The 21,447-nt window shown below is 46.3% G+C and overlaps 1 protein-coding gene across 5 annotated transcripts in view; it reads right to left on the bottom strand.

Moving 5' to 3' along the window:
* LOC144672688 (bromodomain adjacent to zinc finger domain protein 2A-like) overlaps positions 1-21,447 on the bottom strand; it is a 131,889-nt gene that overhangs the window by 31,881 nt on the left and 78,561 nt on the right. For all 5 annotated transcript variants that reach the window (XM_078534593.1, XM_078534589.1, XM_078534590.1 and 2 more), the window contains 9 exons: positions 21,267-21,328; positions 19,700-19,870; positions 18,056-18,310; positions 10,456-10,670; positions 9,802-9,876; positions 8,465-8,657; positions 5,583-5,645; positions 4,072-4,216; positions 2,736-3,370 (listed from right to left, as the gene is read on the bottom strand). In XM_078534593.1, coding sequence (XP_078390719.1) covers positions 2,736-3,370; positions 4,072-4,216; positions 5,583-5,645; positions 8,465-8,657; positions 9,802-9,876; positions 10,456-10,670; positions 18,056-18,310; positions 19,700-19,870; positions 21,267-21,328 — 1,814 coding nt within the window. The remainder of the gene's footprint in view (positions 1-2,735; positions 3,371-4,071; positions 4,217-5,582; positions 5,646-8,464; positions 8,658-9,801; positions 9,877-10,455; positions 10,671-18,055; positions 18,311-19,699; positions 19,871-21,266; positions 21,329-21,447) is intronic.

Raw genomic sequence — 21,447 nt, 5'->3', positions numbered from 1 at the left:
TCAGAGGGCAATTAGGAATGGGCAATAAATGCTGGCCCAGCCAGGGACACCCACATCCTGCGAAAGAATAAATTTTTAACAAGTATTGGAGGACAGCCTTTGGGACCACTTTCCAGTCAGGAGTCAGCTTTCAGGAGACCAGGATGAAATACTGTCAGACAGAAAAAGCAAAGCAACATTCGGGGAATGGAACACTTTCTGAATCTTTTGTTCCAGTGTCAGTACAAAGCACCCTCAGGTCAGGTGTACCAGGCTTTGGCATAGAGGTTAGCTCCCTCTATGGGGCACCAACAATGTCCCAACCCTATTTTCACAAGAGCACACCCTGCTTCTGATGTGTACTGACCATTTACTATACCTTTCAAAACATTGTCTTTTACTTCTCCCACCACCTTTTCCTGTTAACTTTCTTCCCTTACTCTCCTGGAGGCATTAACTCTTTGTTGCATTCCTGCTCCCCAGTTCCCTCCTGGTGGCAGTTCAGGTTGCAATGCTTCATTTGGGCTTTGCCCAGTGAGGTGTCAACAGGGTTGATAGCCTCATAGTTACTAAATCCACTTATCACCTAAAGAGTCAGCACAGGCACGATGGTCAAATAGCTGTATCAATCTAGGATTTTATAATCACCCAACATCACTCAATCTTTCCAGAAGGGGTTGCTAGATAGCAGCCAGGAGCAGGTTTCCCATTCCCCCCTTCTCCACTGCCTGGCTGAAATCAGTTAATTCAGTTCTGGACTTATTTGGGCTGTATTTGCTCTGTATTCACTCCTTTAACCAGATGGATCACTAGGATAGGCACCACCCAGTCTCAACTTACGTAGCAAAATTCCACAAGGCAGCAGTTGTTACCCATACTCCTCAGAGCATGTGCAACTGCCCTGTAATCATGTTTAAACTTCAACACTGCTCTTAATATTTCCACATAAAATTGCAGACTTGACAGCCTTGAAAAGGTGTACTGTGTACAGTATCTGATCATCTCTATTGTGTAACTACTCGGCTTTTTTGTTCTAAATCAAGTGAAAGGGGCCAGTACTGGGTTATGTAACATCTCCCACTTTTTGATCCCAGTGTCAGTCACGTGTCCAGGTCAGGTTTGCACATTAGTTATGTAAGAACATAAGATATAGGAGCAGGAGTAGACCATTTGGCTCCTCAAGCCTGTTCTGCAATTCAATACGATCATGGCTGATCTTGGGCTTCAACTCCATTTTTCTGCCTGCTTCCCGTATCCCTTGATACCCTTAAATATTTCAGCGATAGAACATCCACAACCCAAATTCCAAAGATTCACAACCCTCTAAGTGAAGAAATTTCTCATCTCAGTCCTAAATGATTGGCCCCTTATCCTGAGATTGTGACCCCGTGTTTTAGATTTCCCCATCAGGGGGAACAATCTCTCAGTGCCCACCCGGTCAAACCCCTTCAGAATCTTGTATTGTTTTAATGAGATCACCTTTCGTTCTTCTAAACTCCAGAGAGCATAGGCCCAATTTACTCAGCCTCTCATCAAAGGACAACCCTCTCATCCCAAGAACCAATCTACTGAACCTTCGTTGTACCACCCCCAGTGCAAGTATATCCTTTCTTAAATATAGAGGCCAAAACTGCGCACAGTATTCCAGGTGTGGTCTCACCAAAGCTCTATACAATTGTAGCACAACTTCCTTATTCTTGTACTCCAATCCTCTTGCAATAAAGGCCAACATGCCACTTGCCTTCCTAATTGCTTACTGTACCTGCATGCTTACTTTCTGTTCCTTGTACAAGTACACCCAAGTCCCTAAACATTAACATTTACAAGTTTCACACCTTTTTAAAAATATTCTGCTTTTCCATTCTTTCTACAAACGTGAATAACCTCACATTTCCCCACATTATACTTCATCTGCCACCTTGTTGCCCACTCACTTAATCTCTCTATATCACTCTTTGTGTCCACCTCACAGCTTACATTCCCATCTAGCTTTGTAACAACAGCAAACTTAGATATATTACTCTCGGTCTCTTTGTCTAAGTCATTAATATAAATCGTAAATAGCTGAGGCCCCAGCACCCATTCTTGCAGCACTCCACCAGTCACAGCCTGCTAACTTCAAAATGCCCCATTTATCCCTACTCTTTGCTTCCTTTCTGTTGACCAATCCACTATTCATGCTAGTATATTACCCCCAACTCCATGAGCCCTTATCGTGTGTATTAACGTTTGGTGTGGCATCTTATCAAATGCCTTTTGGAAATCCAATACAGTGGTTCCCTTTTATCCACCCTACTATCCTCAAAAAACTCTAATAAATTTGTCAAACACTATTTCTCTTTTGTAAAACCATGCTCAATTTGTCCAATCATATTATGATTTTCCAAGTGCATTGTTAAGACTTCCTTAATAATGGAGTAAAGCTTCCTGTACTCTGTCCCAACAACGTGCCACGCTTAAAGAAACACCTGCCACTGAGCCATTGGGCATTTTCCATTTCCTGCACCAGCCATCATTCAGGCTTTTCTGAGTAAGATTGGTCACTATGTGATATTTGGACTGGGTAATTCTGTAAAGCCCACTAGAAACTGGATTGGGACAACCCAAATTCAGTTTATCTAGCACTCTGGCAGCCACCAGTCAATCTAAGGCTCACAGGTCAAAGGTCACCCCTGAATTAGACAACATTTAAAAATCCCTATTTAGATTCATACCCTTCTTCTTTCCTCCTGCATCCAAAAAAGCAAATAACATACCTGTGACGTTGCAAAAGCAGCAGAGGCAAGTGGCTTTAGTGCACCGTGGTTCAGTTGACTTGGATCTGAATCCAGTCTCTGGGATTGATTCAGCAATGCCTGTTGTGAAGAAAATGGCAGGTGGGTAATGGAAGAGGAATCGCAGGGTGTTCTGGGTAGAAGGCTGAACCATTGTCCGTGCTTCTCGGCGCATTCTTTGACCTTTTGCTCTGTGTTTGGGACACTGAGATCAAACAGCTTCCGATTGCTGGCCAGCAGCATCTCTGGGGAGATAACATTCGGACCATCTTTGCTGGTACTGCACTGAGGTGTTGGAAGAGAGAGGTTTGACACCGAGTTCTGTAGGACACTCAGCCAGGCTAAAAAAACACCCGATTGGTCAACGTTATGATGAGTCTGACTGGTAGAATGTGAGTCTTGTACAGTGTCACCGTAATGTTTGGCATTTGCAGCAACTCGCTGCCGCATTGGGTTCTCTGGGTTGACCAGTTCAGTGTCACACTTTCCCTGCCGGTTATCTGCTGGCTGACCCAGAGTGGTTGGTTTCTCATCTGGTACGTCGCTCAGCTCCACTTTAACTGGAGCACTCTCAAAGTGCTTGCATTGGTTCTTTTCTGCTTCCAACTCTTCAGTACCTGGTGGAGAAGGAGGTGAAAGATTGAAGTACGATATTTCCTCATCAAAAATACATTGTACAGATCAGAATGCTGAGAGGTGAATATTCTCAATTGAATATGTCCAATAAGTTTAGAGTTTTAAAAGCTTAAATTTCACCCCCCATCTCTCCTCCCCTCCCAAGCCTCCTGTTTCTTTCTGTTCCTCTCAATTGTCTTCCCTCCTCTCCTAAAAGCAGTGATTCATGCCAGGGCATATTTTAATGGGAAGAGTTCTTGAAAAATATGCATGTACGGAGATTGGTTTAGGTCAGAATCAGGTTCACTCTGATGACTCCCAAAGTTGATATTCTGCCAGCACTCACTGTGCAAAGATCCAGCATGGACTTGATGGGCCGAATGACCTCTTTCTGTACTATGATGATTCTATGACTCTGTGACATATAGTAAATGGAGTAAGGTACTGGAGGCCTACTGGGACATATAGAACCACACCTCATCAGAAGTCTGTGCCGTTGGTCAGGGGGTGGGGTGGGGAAGGGAAGAGGAAAGGAGAGAATATTGGGGAGAAAAATAGGACTGATTGGATCATGGATTTTGGTGGAAAACTTTTTTAAAAGCATTCAACAGCATCAAATTCCCTGAAACAGAAACAGTATTGCACTATGGGATTGCACTTACTTGGCTGTTTACCACAGAACAGTTGGCATTCTCAGTCTTACCTAGTGATCCCTCAGAGCCTTCCACAAATACCCCACAGAGGTGAGGAAAAACCCAGTAGCGACGCCTGAAACGATCCTGCCCCAATAACAAGGCACGTAGTGTCTGGGAGACTTGAAGCAGCTTCCGTGCAAAAAAACTTTGTCGCTATGGAAACAAGCAATTGCGGCATTAGTTACCAAACAATGATGGCGTACATTGCTATTGTGCTCCTGTGTAAAGGAAACATCTCAGATCACTTTACAGGGAGGAAAACGTAGACAACAGGCAAAGGAGATAAAATTGTGTCTATCTGTGTGTGTGTGTGTCTGTGTGTATGTGCATGTATGTGTGTCTGTGTGGCATGTGTGTGTGCACATGCGCTAAGAGGGTTTTTGGAGGCTCTTGATAACAGGACATGGAATTAAGGGGAATGTAGCCACATGGATAGAGAGATGGCCAGAGGGCAGAAAGTAAATGGTAGGGATAAAGGGAACTGTCTCAGATGTAATGAGTGGTGTTCTGGTGGGTTGTATGTTGGGCCTGCTCTCATTCACAAATGATCTAGATTGAGAATTAGGAAACAAAGTCAAAATTTGCTAATGATACCAACTTGGGGGATTTGGCAAATTGTGACAATGACCATTAAAGATTGAAGTTTTCGGAGCCCATTTTTATGAAAGATATATAAGTAACAGAAAAGATGCAGTGTAAATTCACTAGGATGTTACAGGGAGGAGCAACAGTTGTGAGGAGAGATTTGAGAAGGTAAGGGTTTTTTTTAACTGGATTATTGAGAATTGACAGGTAACCTGATAATAAGAATATGAAAAATAGGAGCGGGAGAAGGCCATTTGGCGCCTTGAGCCTGCTCCACTATTCAAAAAGATTATGGCTGATCCACTTTCCTGCCTGCCGCCCATAACCCTTGACTCCCTTGTAGATCAAAAATCTATCTAACTCAGCCTTGAATATATTCAACGACCCAGCCTCCACTGCTCTCTGGGGTACAGAATTCCAAAGACTAACCACCCTCTGAGAGAAGAAATTCCTCCTCATCTCCGTTTTAAATGGAAGAAGACGCCTTATTTTGAAACTGGGCCCCCTAGTTCTAGGTTCCCCCATGAGGGGGGTGGAAAACATCCTCTCAGCATCCACCCTGTCAAGCCCCATCTCAGAATCTTTATGTTTCAATAAGATCACCTCTCATTCTCCTAAACTCCAATGGGTACAGGCCCAACCTGATCAACTTTTCCTCATAAGACAAACCCCTTAATCCTGGGAATCAACCTAGTGAACCTTCTCTGAACTGCTTCCAATGCAAGTATATCCCTCCTTAAGTAAGGAGACCAAAACTGCAAGCAGTATTGTAGGTGATAATGGTCTTCAAGATTATGGAGGATTATAATAAAATAACAACTGATAGTTTATTCCACTTGCTGGGTGATTAGAATGTGGAATTTTCTATCACAAACCATTGGTAAAGCAAAGTCTTTGAATTTCTTCAACATTCTATGATTCTATGATCACTCACCTTACTGAGTTTCTCAATCTGACGATTTAATTCAGCCACACTGGCAGAAGGATGATCATCCATCTAAGAAGAAGTACAGTTAAGAAATGTACATTAACAGCACGAACTATCAGACCCACCATCTTATTCATCGTTTTAGAATCGATTATTTTGCTAAAGGTTTTTATTCTTAGTTTTCTTCTCTGTACCAAATACCAACCATAACCAAAAGACAAAGCAGGCAACTAGCACCCCAATCCTCGTCAATGTTGCTTTTGAACTGACCATGAAAAAGTACTTATAAATCTGGATTAAATTTACAATATCATTCCCACAGGACAGAAGGATGACTGGTGTGTGCAATGGAAAAATATTGGAAAGGTACATTCGGAGGCTTCCTTATGAGTTCCGGCTCAAGGCACATTGTTCGGATACTATAGATGGAGCTTTACTCTGTATCTAAGCCCGTGCTGTACCTGTCCTGGGAGTGTTTGATGGGGACAGTGTAGAGGGAGCTTTACTCTGTATCTAACCCCGTGCTGTACCTGTCCTGGGAGTGTTTGATGGGGACAGTGTAGAGGGAGCTTTACTCTGTATCTAACCCCGTGCTGTACCTGTCCTGGGAGTGTTTGATGGGGACGGTGTAGAGGGAGCTTTACTCTGTATCTAACCCCGTGCTGTACCTGTCCTGGGAGTGTTTGATGGGGACAGTGTAGAGGGAGCTTTACTCTGTATCTAACCCCGTGCTGTACCTGTCCTGGGAGTGTTTGATGGGGACGGTGTAGAGGGAGCTTTACTCTGTATCTAACCCCGTGCTGTACCTGTCCTGGGAGTGTTTGATGGGGACAGTGTAGAGGGAGCTTTACTCTGTATCTAACCCCATGCTGTACCTGCCCTGGGAGTGTTTGATGGGGACAGTGCAGAGGGAGATTTACTCTGTATCTAACCCCATGCTGTACCTGCCCTGGGAGTGTTTGATGGGGACAGTGTACAGGGAGCTTTACTCTGTATCTAACCCCGAGCTGTACCTGTCCTGGGAGTGTTTGATGGGACAGTGTAGAGGGAGCTTTACTCTGTATCTAACCCCGTGCTGTACCTGTCCTGGGAGTGTTTGATGGGGACAGTGTAGAGGGAGCTTTACTTTGTATCTAACCCCGTGCTGTACCTGTCCTGGGAGTGTTTGATGGGGACAGTGTAGAGGGAGCTTTACTCTGTATCTAACCCCGTGCTGTACCTGTCCTGGGAGTGTTTGCTGGGGACGGTGTAGAGGGAGCTTTACTCTGTATCTAACCCCGTGCTGTACCTGTCCTGGGAGTGTTTGATGGGGACAGTGTAGAGGGAGCTTCACTCTGTATGTAACCCCGTGCTGTACCTGTCCTGGGAGTGTTTGATGGGGACAGTGTAGAGGGAGCTTCACTCTGTATGTAACCACGTGCTGTACCTGTCCCAGGAGTGTTTGATGGAGACAGTGTAGAGGGAGATTTACTCTGTATCTAACCCCGTGCTGTACCTGTCCTGGGAGTGTTTGATGGGGACAGTGTAGAGGGAGATTTACTTTGTATCTAACCCCGTGCTGTACCTGTCCTGGGAGTTTTTTATGGGGAGGGTGTAGAGGGAGCTTTACTCTGTATCTAACCCCGTGCTGTACCTGTCCTGGGAGTGTTTGATGGGGAGGGTGTAGAGGGAGCATTACTCTGTATCTAACCCCGTGCTGTTCCTGTCCTGGGAGTATTTGATCCTAATCGCTCGACTATTGACAGTCATGCCTTCAGCTGCCGAGGCCCGAAACTCTGGAATTTACTCCCAAAACCGCTCTGCATCTCTACCCTTTCTTCTGCCTTTAAGACACACCTTAAACCTACCGCTTTGACTAAACTTTGGGTCATCTGCTCTAATAGCTCCCTACATGATCCGGTGTTATATTTTATTTGATAACTGCTCCTGTGAAGTCTGTTGGGATGTTTCTATGTCAAAAGTACTATAAAATACAAGTTGTCGTTTTTGTTGTTGATGATGAGACAGGGTGCCCACAATGGAGAACATTCCATTCCTAGACCTAACATTCCTTACCCCATTGGACACCAAATGCATATTTGCTTTTATATATTGAAATTTAATTAAAATGAAATTACTTAATCAGATCTGAATGTCAAATGCAGCCCACATTTCACGTCTGGCTGTCAAGATTCTCGTCTGATGTTGTATTACAAGGGTTCCTAGGCTTCTAGACCACATCGCTAACTCTGGTCTGTTGTGCATGCTTAATCCATTTCGCGCAAAAATTAACAAAAATTAACATTAAGAAGACTTTGAGTTAACAACATTTGCAAGAGGCTGGGACACCAGTGGACTGTGTCATGGAGTGTCATGGGTCATGCCTGTAACATGTAGAATTGCAAAGAATATACAGCACAGGCCATTCAGCCCAACCAGTTTGTGCTGGTGCTTATGCTGCAAGCTTGAGAGGTGCTGCCGAAAAAGCCTTGGCAAGTTGTTGCGGTCGGTCTTGTAGACAGCACACACTGCAGCCATGGTGCGCCAGTCCTCCCATCAGGGAAGTATCTGATTTGAAACATGAGCTAGTTGCTGATTACATAGCATTTCACCCAGGGCTCTGAGGCTTTGAATCAGTTTCCAGGCTGGTTTGAAATCAACTAGAGCAAATGGGGCTGCACAATGGGAGGCATCAACTATCTCCCAGAGTGATCTGCAGAGAAGGATGATTTCAAGTGGCTTCAGTTCACTTTTGCATACCTGGTAGCACCAATCACAGAGGGGCACTGGAGGAAGTGCTCCCATTTTTGCTGTATCAGCAAGGGAATGAATATGACACATGCTGAAAGTTAAACAAAGGGAAAGGAATAATTGGTGGTGAAAGGAAACAGCCTGAAACATCATTTAACCTTATTGGTTCCATCAGTCCTTCTTTCTGCTGATTTCTCTTTTGTTTCCTCCTTTGCACTCTCCTCTTCCCTGTTGCCCGCTGTAGTACTGTTGTGGCCCTCTTCAGAACCGAGGCCTTGTTTCCTTCTCCTGCCATCCACAATGCCATCGGGCTCTCGAATTCCTTTTTTCTTTGCCAGAGCTCTCCTTAACCTACCAGGAGAAATGAATAATAAAAAAAGCCTTTCACCTCAGAGTTTGTGCCCCATTAATGATATGCAGGGAATCAGAGCCCACAGTTCGGAGATTCTCCTCAATGCAGTTTGGCAGGAGTGGAGCAAAACTTTCACTTGTCGCGAGACTGAAAAGCAAAGCAACTCACTGCATGCAAATAACTTCAGATAACTCCCACTTGCTAGTTTCTCCATGTTGCAATCTGTATTCTTGGGTCAGAGCAAGGAATCCCAGAACAAACTTACATATAGGCTTACATACATGAGGTACCACAGTCAACGCCAATCTGTCCTCACCTGATGTGTATATACACACGCTGAAATAGTGAAAAACCCTGGCTGATTTCTCCACCCTAACCCAGAGGCTGCTGAGGCCAATTGTAAATTGTAGCTCTGCTGCCACCCCAGCTGAGATCAGTCAACTCAGACCTGGGATTGAACCAGGAGCTTTTTGGTGTTTCTAGCTCAGCAATGCTCCAGGCAATGTATGACCCCCTGAGCCAACAGGAGAACTGTGACTGTGATTTGTGACATCGTGAGGAATGCTGGATTGGAAGGGACACTGAGTTTATGAAAGAGCTGAATTAACAGCTAGTCCTACTGTAACGCTTTGTTAATGAGTGTGTACATACTAAAGTACATATGAGTTCAGATCTGTCACAGAGTGAGGTTTAATAATTCTTGGAAGACAGCAGTTAATGATGATTCACAGTTTGAAAACTAAACAAAATTGAACAATGCCAGGCACCAGATTATGATCCAGGTTCGTATGTACAATTCAGCACTCTGTTGCCAATCTTAGTTGTGCCACTGGGGAAAAGGCACTGAGCACCAGAATGTTTCTCATATCAGGGGCTTGGGGGCAGATTAAAAATAAAAATCAGAGGAACAGTTATCATAGCCTCCCTGTCACACATCCTCCTGACTAGCTCAGGCACCAGAGTACATATCACTCATTTACTTGCTGCTAATGCCAGAGTTTCAGTGTTGCCTTGGGGGCGAACTGGAAAAGAGGATGTAGATTAACATATTTAGTTTCGAGGAGGAGTCCCTGAGGTCCAGACTTGCTCTTTAAATTAAACTTTTTCTGGTGCTTCAAAGAGACAGGAAGTGGAATGCCTTACCTCCTCAGTTTTCCATCCACAATCCACTTGTTCTTCCGAATGTTGGCACGATGGTCTATGTTTTTATCTATTTCCCTGCAGAGTTAAAACAAATCAAGAGCCTTGCTTTAATATCACAGCTTTCTTTACAGGAATGCTTTATATATTGTCTTTGGATCCTTTTTCTTAGTTATTTGCTTTCTTCTTCTAGGTTCTCCATTCCCATTGGTTGGTCCGGAGGGCAGGTGACCTCGTGTTAGGCCTCTGCCAAGGCTGCCCATGGGCAGCTGTGAGGTGCTTGGCCCAGGCTGGCCCTCCAATAGGTACTTATCCCAACTTACAGTGGAGAAGGTTACGGGTTCGCACCCTCAAATTTTTCACTCAAATTAGTTCCCAATTTCAACTGTGTTGACACTAACTCAGAAACAAAGTGGAAAACCAACTCAGTCACCTAGAGCTGAGACACATATGAAGAAACAGCTCCAGAAGAGCCACACCCACAGTTCTGATAACTCACATGAGAGAGAGAAAATGACAGAGATCTGCTAACTCAGCAAAGACCAACTAGTTCTATATTTGACCTTTTTTTTAAAGCGTATCGGCAGAGTCAGTATTAACTACACTCGATGGTGGGCTCTTCTGTAAGTTAAGCAAGTTCCATGTTTTGTCTCCTACCTTATCACCACACTGCTCCCCAGCAGCTCGTTGACGAGGAAGGCCAGCACTGCTGCCTTTCTCTCAGAGCAATGTGCCTGGAATGATTTGCTTTTCAGACCTTCACAGAGCTCTGCTTCAGCACCGTAAGCCTCCAGGAAAATCCGCAGCACTTCTGACACATTATCCCGGTTAATTCCAATGTCACAGATTCGCTCCCCGAGAAATGTTACTGACTAGAAAAGTGAAGGATTTGATTGGTTATACAGCACATATGGGTACCTACAACACATGCAAACATACATAACACATAACATGTAACATACAAGCCTTTTTCCAGTTCAACAAGCAGCACAGCAGTATAGCAAGATTCTACTGTAAAGACATTGCACAGAGTATAACATATAGGGTGAAATGTGTTAATACATAATAGTGCCATTTGGAGAGTGCTAGGCACGGGATAAAATACAGCGTGATATGTTTCTTTCATATTATTCACTGTTGTAATCCCAGGTGAACAAGCCAAATCCCAGTGTGGAACCCGGCTTTATATATCCTAACTTTTATTTTTTGTTTAGAAACGTGGAGAGTGGCTACTGAACAGTCACAGGAGTCAGCTGATGAACTTTTAACGAAATAATAGAACAGTTATTAAACAAGAAAAGATGAACTATATTACAATACTCCTTCATCCACAACTATACCTTTACAGATATACACAAATTCGTAAGGATAACACAAGTTACAAAAACTATCTTATACTCTCATGATCACAGTAAGTACACAGTCCATGTAAACCAATAGGCGACCTGTGGTCAGACACACCACACTCTGACAGGTGCCACCCCAAACAGATGCTATGTATCTCTTCTCAACTCCCCCAGACGCTTGTCACACCATGAGCCAACCGGTCTCACTGAACTCTGTTTTTCACATGAGGGTCTCTACTCTTGAAGAACTCGCTTTGGAATCATCTCCCAAACTGATGCTTTCTCTTGTGGACCCTCGTAGAAGGCTTCCCTCCAGGGTTTCGAACTCTCCTGGATCCCCACATGCATTCACGCTTCCTTCCATGTACTCGCTCTGACTGATTCAGCCATGCCAACAGAACACCACTGCTTCATATGCCCGTAGGAAAGAGTTACAGACTTTTAGTTGTCTCCTTGGGTTTTCTGGCTTCTCGCAAGCCTATATTACTTTAAATCTGCGTCCTGCAGCTTCTCCCTTTAAGCTTGGAGCCTTTCTTTGCTCTTCACTCTTAATTTCACCTTACAGGACCTTTTCCAGATTCCTGTTTGTTCCCTTTGACTAGAAGGTCTTCTTGGGACCCCTCTTCTTTTCTTCTTTGGAGAAACCTGCTTCCTGCAGCTTCCTCCTGTCCAGCTGGTTTCAACTTTAGTTTGGGACTTGCTATCTGACCCTCTCCTATACTGTTTCTGCTGGCAGCTTCTTTCAACTTTAGAGCACACTGACCAACTGAACTCAAACTGCTTTCGGCTTCTTTGTCTGTGTGGGGCCTCGCTCTCTGGACCCCTGTTGCTAGGCAACAGCAGTTTTTTTTACCTTGTTTGTTTTAACTCCCCTTCAAGAGTCATAAATCTCATAAAAATGCAGACATCTTTTAAAGTGAAACGAAAATTCAGGTTTCATTCTTTTAACCCACAAAATACAAAAATACAAATTAAACTTAAACTTAAAGATATACCTTATTCCTAACACACCCAAATACACATATAAATTACTTAAACTATCTCTATTTCCTAACATCACTCATGGGATTTGAGCATATCTGGCAAGACCCGCATTTATTTCCCATTCCTAACTGTCCTGTTTATATTGGATCATTACAAGGACTGGAGTCTATTTCACACAGGCTGCAGTATTTTATATGTGCAGACCCCAAAGACAAAGAGATATACATTTATATGCCACCAACTTTTACATCCCAAGACGTCCCAGAACACTTCACACACAATGGATTGATCACTTTTGAAGTACAGTCACTGTTGTTATGTCGGCAGTGATACCCTGATGTATTATTCCCTTGAAACATATTCGTCCAGTTCGGTTTATTCTTTCTAATGCTGGAGTTTGTGAAGAATGCAGTTTCATTCTGACTCACAGAAAAACAACTTGCCTTCATACAGCACCTTGAATGTGGTTAAGTGTCCCAAGGTGGTTCACAGGAACATAGTCAGGTAAAAAATGACACCGAGTCAAAGAGAGGTAACCAAATGTTTGGCCAAAGGAGTGACTTTTAAGGAGGGTCTTAAAGGATATAGAGGTGGCTGAAAGTGTGGCCACCAGCAATGGGTCCGAGGGAGTAGGGTGGATGCTCAAAAGGTAGCTATGGTGAACCACTGTCTTCTACAAACACATCACCTTTTTTTGCCTTTGGTGTTGGACGTGTTTGGCGGTGTAAGCAGACAATATGGCAAGAAAGCCAAAAATTGGTTTCACGATGTCGTGAAGCCAGTTTGCAATCATCTGCTCAGCCCGTCGATGGGGAGCCTGCATTTCCCGCCATCAGATGTCGGGAATCTCATTGTAATACTTCTGCATGTCATTATAAGGCCAGCTCACCGCAATCATCCTCCCACGCTGGATCGTCCGCCCACGTCGGCGTGTGTTTCACAACAGCATATATAAGGTGTGCACTTGGCAGGCTGCACTTTAAGGGGAACTTGGAGGTGAGTGCACGTTAACGTTGCGCAGTGCTCGCGAGGGTTGCCTGTTGGACTTCGTGGTTGAACCGACAGGGCTGGGGGTTGGGGGGGGGTTTGGTGCAAGGACTGCCTGTGGTTGAGGTGACTTGCCGGGGGGGCTGCCCTACGGTTGAAGGTAATGCCCAAGCACGTGTTGGGTGGGGGGGAGGGAAGCGGCCACACATTAGGGAAACCTTGTATAAAGTGACCATTTCTCTGCAGCTAAGACAGTTCAGATGCAGCCACATTGACATGCATGGAGTTGGGTCTCTAGCTTAGCTGCCCACTAAAGCAATGCAGAGGCATGAAGTGCCACAAAAGTGCTCCAGAGCTTTTCACCCCTCAGGCACGGCCTGCAAACTAATGAGCGTTTTAGTGGACTGCAGAACAGTTGGATGACTGTGCACATTGTACAATCTCCTTGCTAAAGCTGGCCATGGAGCAGTCACTGGTGGAGGCGCACACAGCCCCTTGCATGGTCATCATCTTGGTTTGGACCTGTCTCCCCCCCATCGTTCAGGCTAGCAGTGCAGCCTTGCAGCGCAGGTTAGGAGAATGCCTGCACCTGAGCTGAGAGCACAGCAGGCAGTCCAGTGGGCAAAACTGCCACCAATCGGTCAGGTGGAGTGGGGCAGAGGAGGATGGGGTTTCGGGCAGCCATGCAGCGCATTAAACTCTGGCCACCACTTGGATGGCCACCAAACCTGCACTCTCCGAGATGTGTTAAGGGGTCTTTAGACTTAACCAAGAGAGGTTCTTGGAGCACCTAAGCTAACCCACGCGTCTCTTTCTTTCATCCTGCAGGAGCACATCAGGAGCATGGAGCCTGATGAGCTAGCTGTATACCTCATGGCTTACAGAGAGCGAAGTCAATGGAGAAGAGAGTGACGGAGGTGCCTGGCTGTGCAGAGGGAGGAGCAGCACCCTCAGGAAGAAGGGGCGGCTGGGGCTCCTGCACAAGATGCTGAAGAGCCACAGCGAGCCATCTCTGGTTGGCGCCTAGCTAGACCCAGGGTCTACAGACGCCGCTTTTCATTCCTGCAGATGACCGAGGGCCAGTGTCACCGAAGACTGTGCCTGTTGGTCACATCTGGCAGCTGCTGCAGGATTTGGCACCACAAGGACATGGAGGGCATCCACTGCCTGTGGCCGTGAAAGTGACCGTGGCGCTCAATTTTTATGCCAGTGACCCCTTTCAGGGCTCTACAGGTGACCTCTGTGGGCTATCACAATCCGCCACCCACAAATGCATCCATGAGGTCACAGATACCATCTTCACAAGGGCACACAACTTTGTGTATTTCACCCAGGACCAGGAAAGCCAGGAAGCAAGAGTGCTGGAATTTGCCCAGATCTCGGGTTTCCCAAAGGTTCAGGGAGCCATCGACTGCACTCACGTGGCGCTCAGATCTCCATCGCAACAAGTGATCAACCTTGTCAACCTCAAGGGCTTCCATTCGCCGAATGTGCAGCTGGTGTGCGACCACCATAAACGCATCCTGTAGGTCTGCACACGGTTCCCAGGGATTGTCCACGACTCCTATATTCTCAGTCGGTCACAGATCCCTGACACCTCTTCCAGGGTCCACAGAGGCTGCAGGGATGGCTCCTCAGGGACAAGGGCTACCCACAGAGGACGTAGCTGATGACACCCGTGCGGCAGCCTCAGACTGCAGCAGAGGGAAGGCATAACGAGGCTGATTCTGCAACTCGCAACCTGGTGGCGAGAACCATCGGGATGCTGAAAATGAGGTTCCGGTGCCTGGACCGGTCAGGTGGAGCCCTGCAATATAATCCACAGAGGGTATTACACATTGTCGTCGTCAGCTGTCCCTTTCACAACCTAGCGCTGCAATGGGGAAAGGAGCTGGCTGAAGAGGAGATGGAGGAGCTGGAGGTCTCCTCCGATGAGGAGGATATCGATGGGGATGAGAGTGAGGAGGACCTCGAAAGCGACGATGATGGCGATGTGGCCCTCGCACTGGCCAGACAAGGAAGGCATGCTCGGGAGGCCCTCATAGCTGCTAGATTTGTGGAGGATGATGACGACATGCACTGAGGAGACACCATAGATCCTCACATTGCATCTATGAACGTTTGACTCCAGTCTGGCTTATGGCAGCGCACATACCCTCTGTGCTAATGCTCCTGTCGTGGAGATGCAGTGGAGGCCTTAATAGTTGCTTGATTGCAGGAGGATGATGATGACATGTAGTGAGGACACTCCATAGATCTTCACATTGCCTCTGAGAATGTCTGACTCCTGTCTGACTTAGAGCAGCTCGCTTGCGCTCTGTGATCAGGGTCATATCATAGAGACGCAGCCAAGAAACTTTAAAAACACCTGGTCCTTTGTCTGCCTTCAGCACCCAAGCCCTTCAGGAGCACAGCGTCACTGGTTACAGATGCTGATGAGATGGGGGCCAGCCCCACCTTAAAGGTGCTGAGAGCACACAGAGAGAATGACAGAACTCGGTGACGCCTGCCCACGACATTCCAGCAGCAATGACAAGCACCATCGAGGTTTAGGCACCACTAATATATCCAGGGAGTGTGAGGCCGGACCATCACTTTGGTCTGAAGGCTGCACAAAGCACAGAGAAGGGGCCCTGGACTGAGACACCTGCCTTTATCTTGTGCAGAGAGGTTTCACATCTGAGTGACACAAACACTGCTCACCAGAAACAAGCAGCCATAGGCAGGGAAACATTGTTGAGAGTTTATTTATGACAGTGAACATTATGTACAAGTGATTAACACCCGTGTCCAGGCTGTGCAAATACTGTACTGAAGCATTCCTTATTCCTTTCAGTTGCAATCCCTAAATGATTTCGGTCACACTGTGAGGCCATGAAAAATTGGAGCGCATACTCCTGTAGCAACACATGGCTTCTTGCAAAATTTCTATGCAAAAAGAGTTACATCTTCTTAACATTCCTAACCAGGCCGCTACGTCTTGGTGCTCCCAGATATCCACAGCGGAGGTGGAGGCAGCCTGCTGACTGTTATGCCCTGTCTGTGGTGACTTTGGCAGGCGTCCTCTGGAGGGCCAAGACCTGGAGGGCCCTGGTCTGCTTTCAGGGTCCTGCTGTGTGGCAGTGGCACCCTCCTCAACCTGTGGAGCTGCAGCTGCTGGGATCACAGGAAGAGGGAATTCGGATGGTCTGGACACTCCCAGAGTCACATGGGTGGATGGCCCCTGGGTGTGCACCTGCTGATCCTCCTCCCTATAGATGCCCGAGGGCCCCTGGCTGACTCCTTGAGGAGAAGGGGAAGCTGGAGTGAGATCGGGCTGCCCCACACCCCTCTCACATACACACTGCTGGAGGCCAACTATGGCATCAGTGATAGAGGTCAGTCCGCGCAGCAGTGCAGGACCAAGGTCTCCATGTCAGTCACCATCCTATTAATGTTAACCTCTGTGCATTGGCATGCCGGCACCATCACCTCAGCCTGAAGACGGATGGACTCCTCCATCGTGCCGTGCAATCTGAGGAGTGCAGCAGACATCCATTCCTGATGTTCCTGAGCTTGCTTTTGCAGCTCCAGCAACTGAGACATGACCGAGTCCAGAGGCTTGGCATCTGACTCGGACTCAGCAACGTTCTGGCCTCCAGCAGTCCTCCGAGTGCTGGACACTTGGGAAGTCCCTGCTGCCGCCTGCAGTGGATCAGACAGTGCATGTGCTCACCAGATTGTGATCCCAAAGCTACTCAAAGTAGGTGTGTGTCAGCTAACCACTGCTGCCACCGCCTCCCAAGCCAGATTGGTGATGTTGACGTCCACCTTGCAGTCAGAGCGGGGGTAGAAGACATCACGGCGAGCCTCCACTAGGTCCAAAAGGCACTCGAGGGACATGTCATTAAACCTGGGGGCTGCAGTCTTTTTGCCTTCTGGGGCCATGTCTTCCATGCAGCATTCGTGGGCTGGAAGCACTGAGAGGTGTGCACGTGGCTGCACTTTAAATATGGCACCCGCTGTGATGAAGTGGTGACGTGGAGGGCGAATGAGAACCCGCCTGCCATGGAAACGGCATGTTTCCCGGGAATGCATAATTAATGTAGCGGGATTGGGATGATATGGCGTGAGAAGCTGCCATTGCGGCCGGCGGGTAAAACATCGTTTTTCCCGCCTGCTACCGCACTTAGTGCAAATCTGGGATGATTCCGCCCTATGCTTTTATTTATAAAACCTAAAATGTTACAGTGTTTATGGCTTTACCTACCTACACTGGTTCAGATGGTGATGTATCTGAATCTCTAGGTCTCTCTGTTTATTTGGATCTTCTACCTCTTTCCATTGTGTATATTCCCCATCTAAAATGTATTGCTTCACACTTCTCGACATAAAACCACATCAGCTACCTGTTCACCCCCACTCTGTTAAACCTGTCTAAGTCCTCCTGAAGTCTTTTACAGTCTTTCCAAACTCACTACCTTTGCGTTGTCAGCAAATTTCAATATCATACTAACCACGCCCAGTTGAAATCATTTGTAGATATTGAGCACATAAGAGGACCTAGCACTGACTGTCATACTCCAGAGTCAGCTGGTGAAGGATAGAACTGGAGCCAATCTTTACACATTTTTATAAGCATTTATTTACAGTGTTGCACATTACAAGCATACACCTCCTAACCCAACAACCACAGTTTGTCTGTGTATACTTATAGGGGCACAAGTAAATCCCCAGTTAATCCCCAGCACCTATATACAATTAAACACAATTAATATAACAACTAACACTGACTCCTGAGGTACAACATTTCCAACCCATCTCCAACTGAAGCAACACCCATCAACCCTAACCCTTGTTTTCCTGCCCATCAATCAACTTTCTCTCTGTGCTGTTACATTTTGACCTTATATGGTTTTACTGGAGAATTTGGAATACAATCACTGGTTCAGGCTCTGTACCTGGTATTTATGAGGCAATCCTGGATCGAGCACTGCAATCTGGAGTAATCGAATCAGCAGGTCCTGGATATCACCCATATTATCTCCAACATTCAGCAAGCCTTCCTGGAGTGTGTTCAAGCTGGGCACATCCTTGCTGGTATCGAAACCAAGTACCTTGCCATAGTTGTGCAAAAACTCAATGACTGTGAGACAGTCAGAAAAGGCACGGCCAGAAAGCACCAGGCCTGGAATGGGGACAAACTCTGGTAAAGGCTGGAAGAAAAAAAGTGGCAGGAATATCTATTAATATAGCGGAATTCCACCCACCATACCCAAGTCATTATACCGCCTGCATCACTACATTGTTAGATGTCTGGGGCCAACAGTGAACCTACAAAAATATATAAAGCAAAATTAAACAGCTAGTTCTATATTTGACCCCCTGCCCCACCTGTGAATTTGCTTGCCCCTTTTCTCCCCTCCCTTCCTGAAGGTGCTGAACTTTTGCTGGGATAAAGCACTCTGGTTAGGGTTGCCAACCCTGTAGCATTGTCCTAGAGTCTCCAGGAATAAAGATTAATCTCCTGGATGCTTTTTTTCATTTCACATCCAACCAGAGTTGGTAACTACTGCTGATATCTCTCCCAAGAAGCCATTCTCTATATTTAGGCCTCAATAGTGAATAGTTCAATAAAATTCTCAATGCTGAGTGTATCACAGACAAGAGCAACATCACAGAAAAACTCAATGTCGTCCGCATGTGCATAGCTTCTAGCATTGGGTCAGTGGGTAGCAATCAGGGTGTCTTGAGGTTTCCGCTCCTGACCTCAGGAATGCTGAGGTTGCTTGTACCACCCAGATCAGCTAACTCAGCCTGGAGCAACAACTCAGTCACTAAATGCACTGCCTGGTATGATACCAAATGGCATCAACCAGAAAGGGTGCCAGGTTTTGTGGCGAGTTCACTGATCTCATGTGAGGTGCCAGTGTGAGCACTAAAATAGGTAGAAGGATTAGAGGGGAGATGAGGAAAACCTTTTTCACCCAGAGGGTGGTAGGGGTCCAAAACTCACTGCCTGAAAGGGTAGGAGAGGCAGAAACCCTCAGCTCATTTAAAAGGTGTCTGCATGTGCACCTGAAGTCCCGTAACCTGCAGGGCTACGGAACAAATGCTGGAAAGTGGGATTAGGCTGTGTGGCTTGTTTTTCGGCCGGTGCAGAAACAATGGGCCAAGTGGCTTCTTTCTGTGCTGTAAACTTTCTATGTTCCTATTCTACAATTCTAGGATAGGTTGTGGAACAGTGAATTGTGGAACTGTGAATCAGTCAGGGTTCCCACTCCTCATGCCTATCCAGGGACTCTTGCTGGGTGTGTGCAGGACAGGATCAGGCTCAGATGACCAGTGCAGTTCAATGGCCTGAGTGACACTGCCTTTCTAAGCTCCCAGAAGAAGTACACACACTTAAATGAAGTACTGGAAAGTGACCGGCACCCATAGCAACACTTTCTTGTGATAAAGTTGAAGGAAAAAATGAACACTGCGATCTATCAAAAGAGTAATTCTCTCTATTAAATAGAATATATTGTGAGCCTGGTCTTTTCCTTTAACAGTTACTTCATGGTCCCATTTTACTCTGGGTTTGGCCCATGGTGATGGCTTACCTTGTGATCAGTTAAATACAGGTCTTCAGTAGGTTTCTTCATCTCCTGCCGGAGCTGCAGCCTCTGCTGCTTTCGTTTCAGTTTCTGCTGCTTCTTCACCTGCTTCTCCTGATCTTTTTTTACCCTTTGTGCTTTCTGCATCTTCTGCTCTAGTTTGAGTTGGGTCTGTCCCTGTTGTGAAGGACGAAAAAAAATGTCAGGAATTCATTGCATCCTTTCCTTGGCCATTTTCACCCTCTCAATTGTGTTGACTCTTGCTGACACAGTTCCATGCATGCTCTCTGCCCACTGTTCCTGTATGAACCTAGACAGTGAGTGCCAGTAGCCTGTTTAACTATGGTGGTGGTGGTGGTGGTGGTGGTGGTGGTGGTGGTGGTGGTGGTGGTGGTGGTGGTGGGGGGGGGGGGTAAATCATTGCCATGATCCAAGTAAATAGAACAGGCCCGAGGGGCTGAATGGCCTCCTCCTGTTTTTACGCCTATGTTCTACTGGGCTCCTATAACTATGGCATTGTCCCAGAAAATGCAACAGGATCAGTGAGATATAACCAACAGATTGAGCATTCCACTGTGTATAATTGTTACAGGGCCAATGAATTATTGTTAAGAGAAATAAAACGCAACAGAAATTACAACGAATATGCAACGGAGAAACAGGCCACTTGGCTGAACCAGTCCGTGCTGGTGGTTATGCTCTGCTTGAGCCAAATTCTCATCAAAAGGCAATCCTCTGGATCGCCCCAAGCCTCTGGGAGATGGTGGGGTGTGGTTACTGCTGTGCCAGGTGCACTTTCTGGGTACTCAGTCTTACAGAGCACGAAAGTCCCAGGGGCAATCCCTGGACTGTGCTGAGTTGGCAGATCTCAGCCTGAGTGACCTTAGTACCTGTACACCAAAGCAGGAGAGAAACAGCAAAAGCCCCTACTCCTGATGCAGTAAGCAGTATACATGAGCAAAATGGACCTTTGGGTGAGGTACCAGCGAACTGCTGGAACCCGTGGACCTGTAACCTGTGAACCAGCAAGTCAGGAGTTTGAAGACAGGAGAAGAGAAAAGGGCAGTCCTTATTTAAGGTGAATAGGTTCATTGATCTTGTGCTTACTGTTTCATTCACTCACAGAGCCAATGTTGATCAAAATTTTTGGGTGGGGATGAGAACAAACCAATAAGCATACTTCCTCTTTGCACCAGGTGTCAGACTCAGGCACTTAGCAACATGGGTTCGGCGCAAATCAGAGCTCCCTCTGGACTGCCTTGACCCCAATCTCAGAAAACACCACATATATTCTAACGTCATTGTGGCATGCTGCTCTTGCAGCTTCTCTGACGAGCTTGGCTAATTAGTGTCAATTAGAACTGAATTCTGTTTTATTTCCAGCGTACTCAGGTCACCAGGCAACCGGGTTGAAAACCCACCTCAGCACGTTTCATGTGGAAGTTTTTGCAGCTGTCAGACCGAGAGACCCCATCAGGTCAGGATGCACTGAAGCCCACTCCCAGCCCCCTGTGTCCAATATACCTGCTGGCTGAATTCTAATAATATTTCAATGAGGTTTTCAATTTCAAACCTTTTGTTTCAATTTATTCAGCAAGGCTTTCAGCTTCTGTTTCTCTTTTTCATTCAGAATAGCTAAAAAGTAAAGTCACAAAGAGAACTGGATTAATCAATCAGCTTTCAATTATACTGCATCCAATCTAACTCAGATGGGGACGGGGGGGTTGGGTGGGGGGGAAAATGGGCGCATAACA

The sequence above is a fragment of the Cetorhinus maximus genome, chromosome X (genome assembly GCF_964194155.1).
Source record: "Cetorhinus maximus chromosome X, sCetMax3.hap1.1, whole genome shotgun sequence".
Classification (NCBI taxonomy): Eukaryota; Metazoa; Chordata; class Chondrichthyes; order Lamniformes; family Cetorhinidae; genus Cetorhinus; species Cetorhinus maximus.
This window is presented reverse-complemented; position numbering and strand designations above follow the sequence as displayed.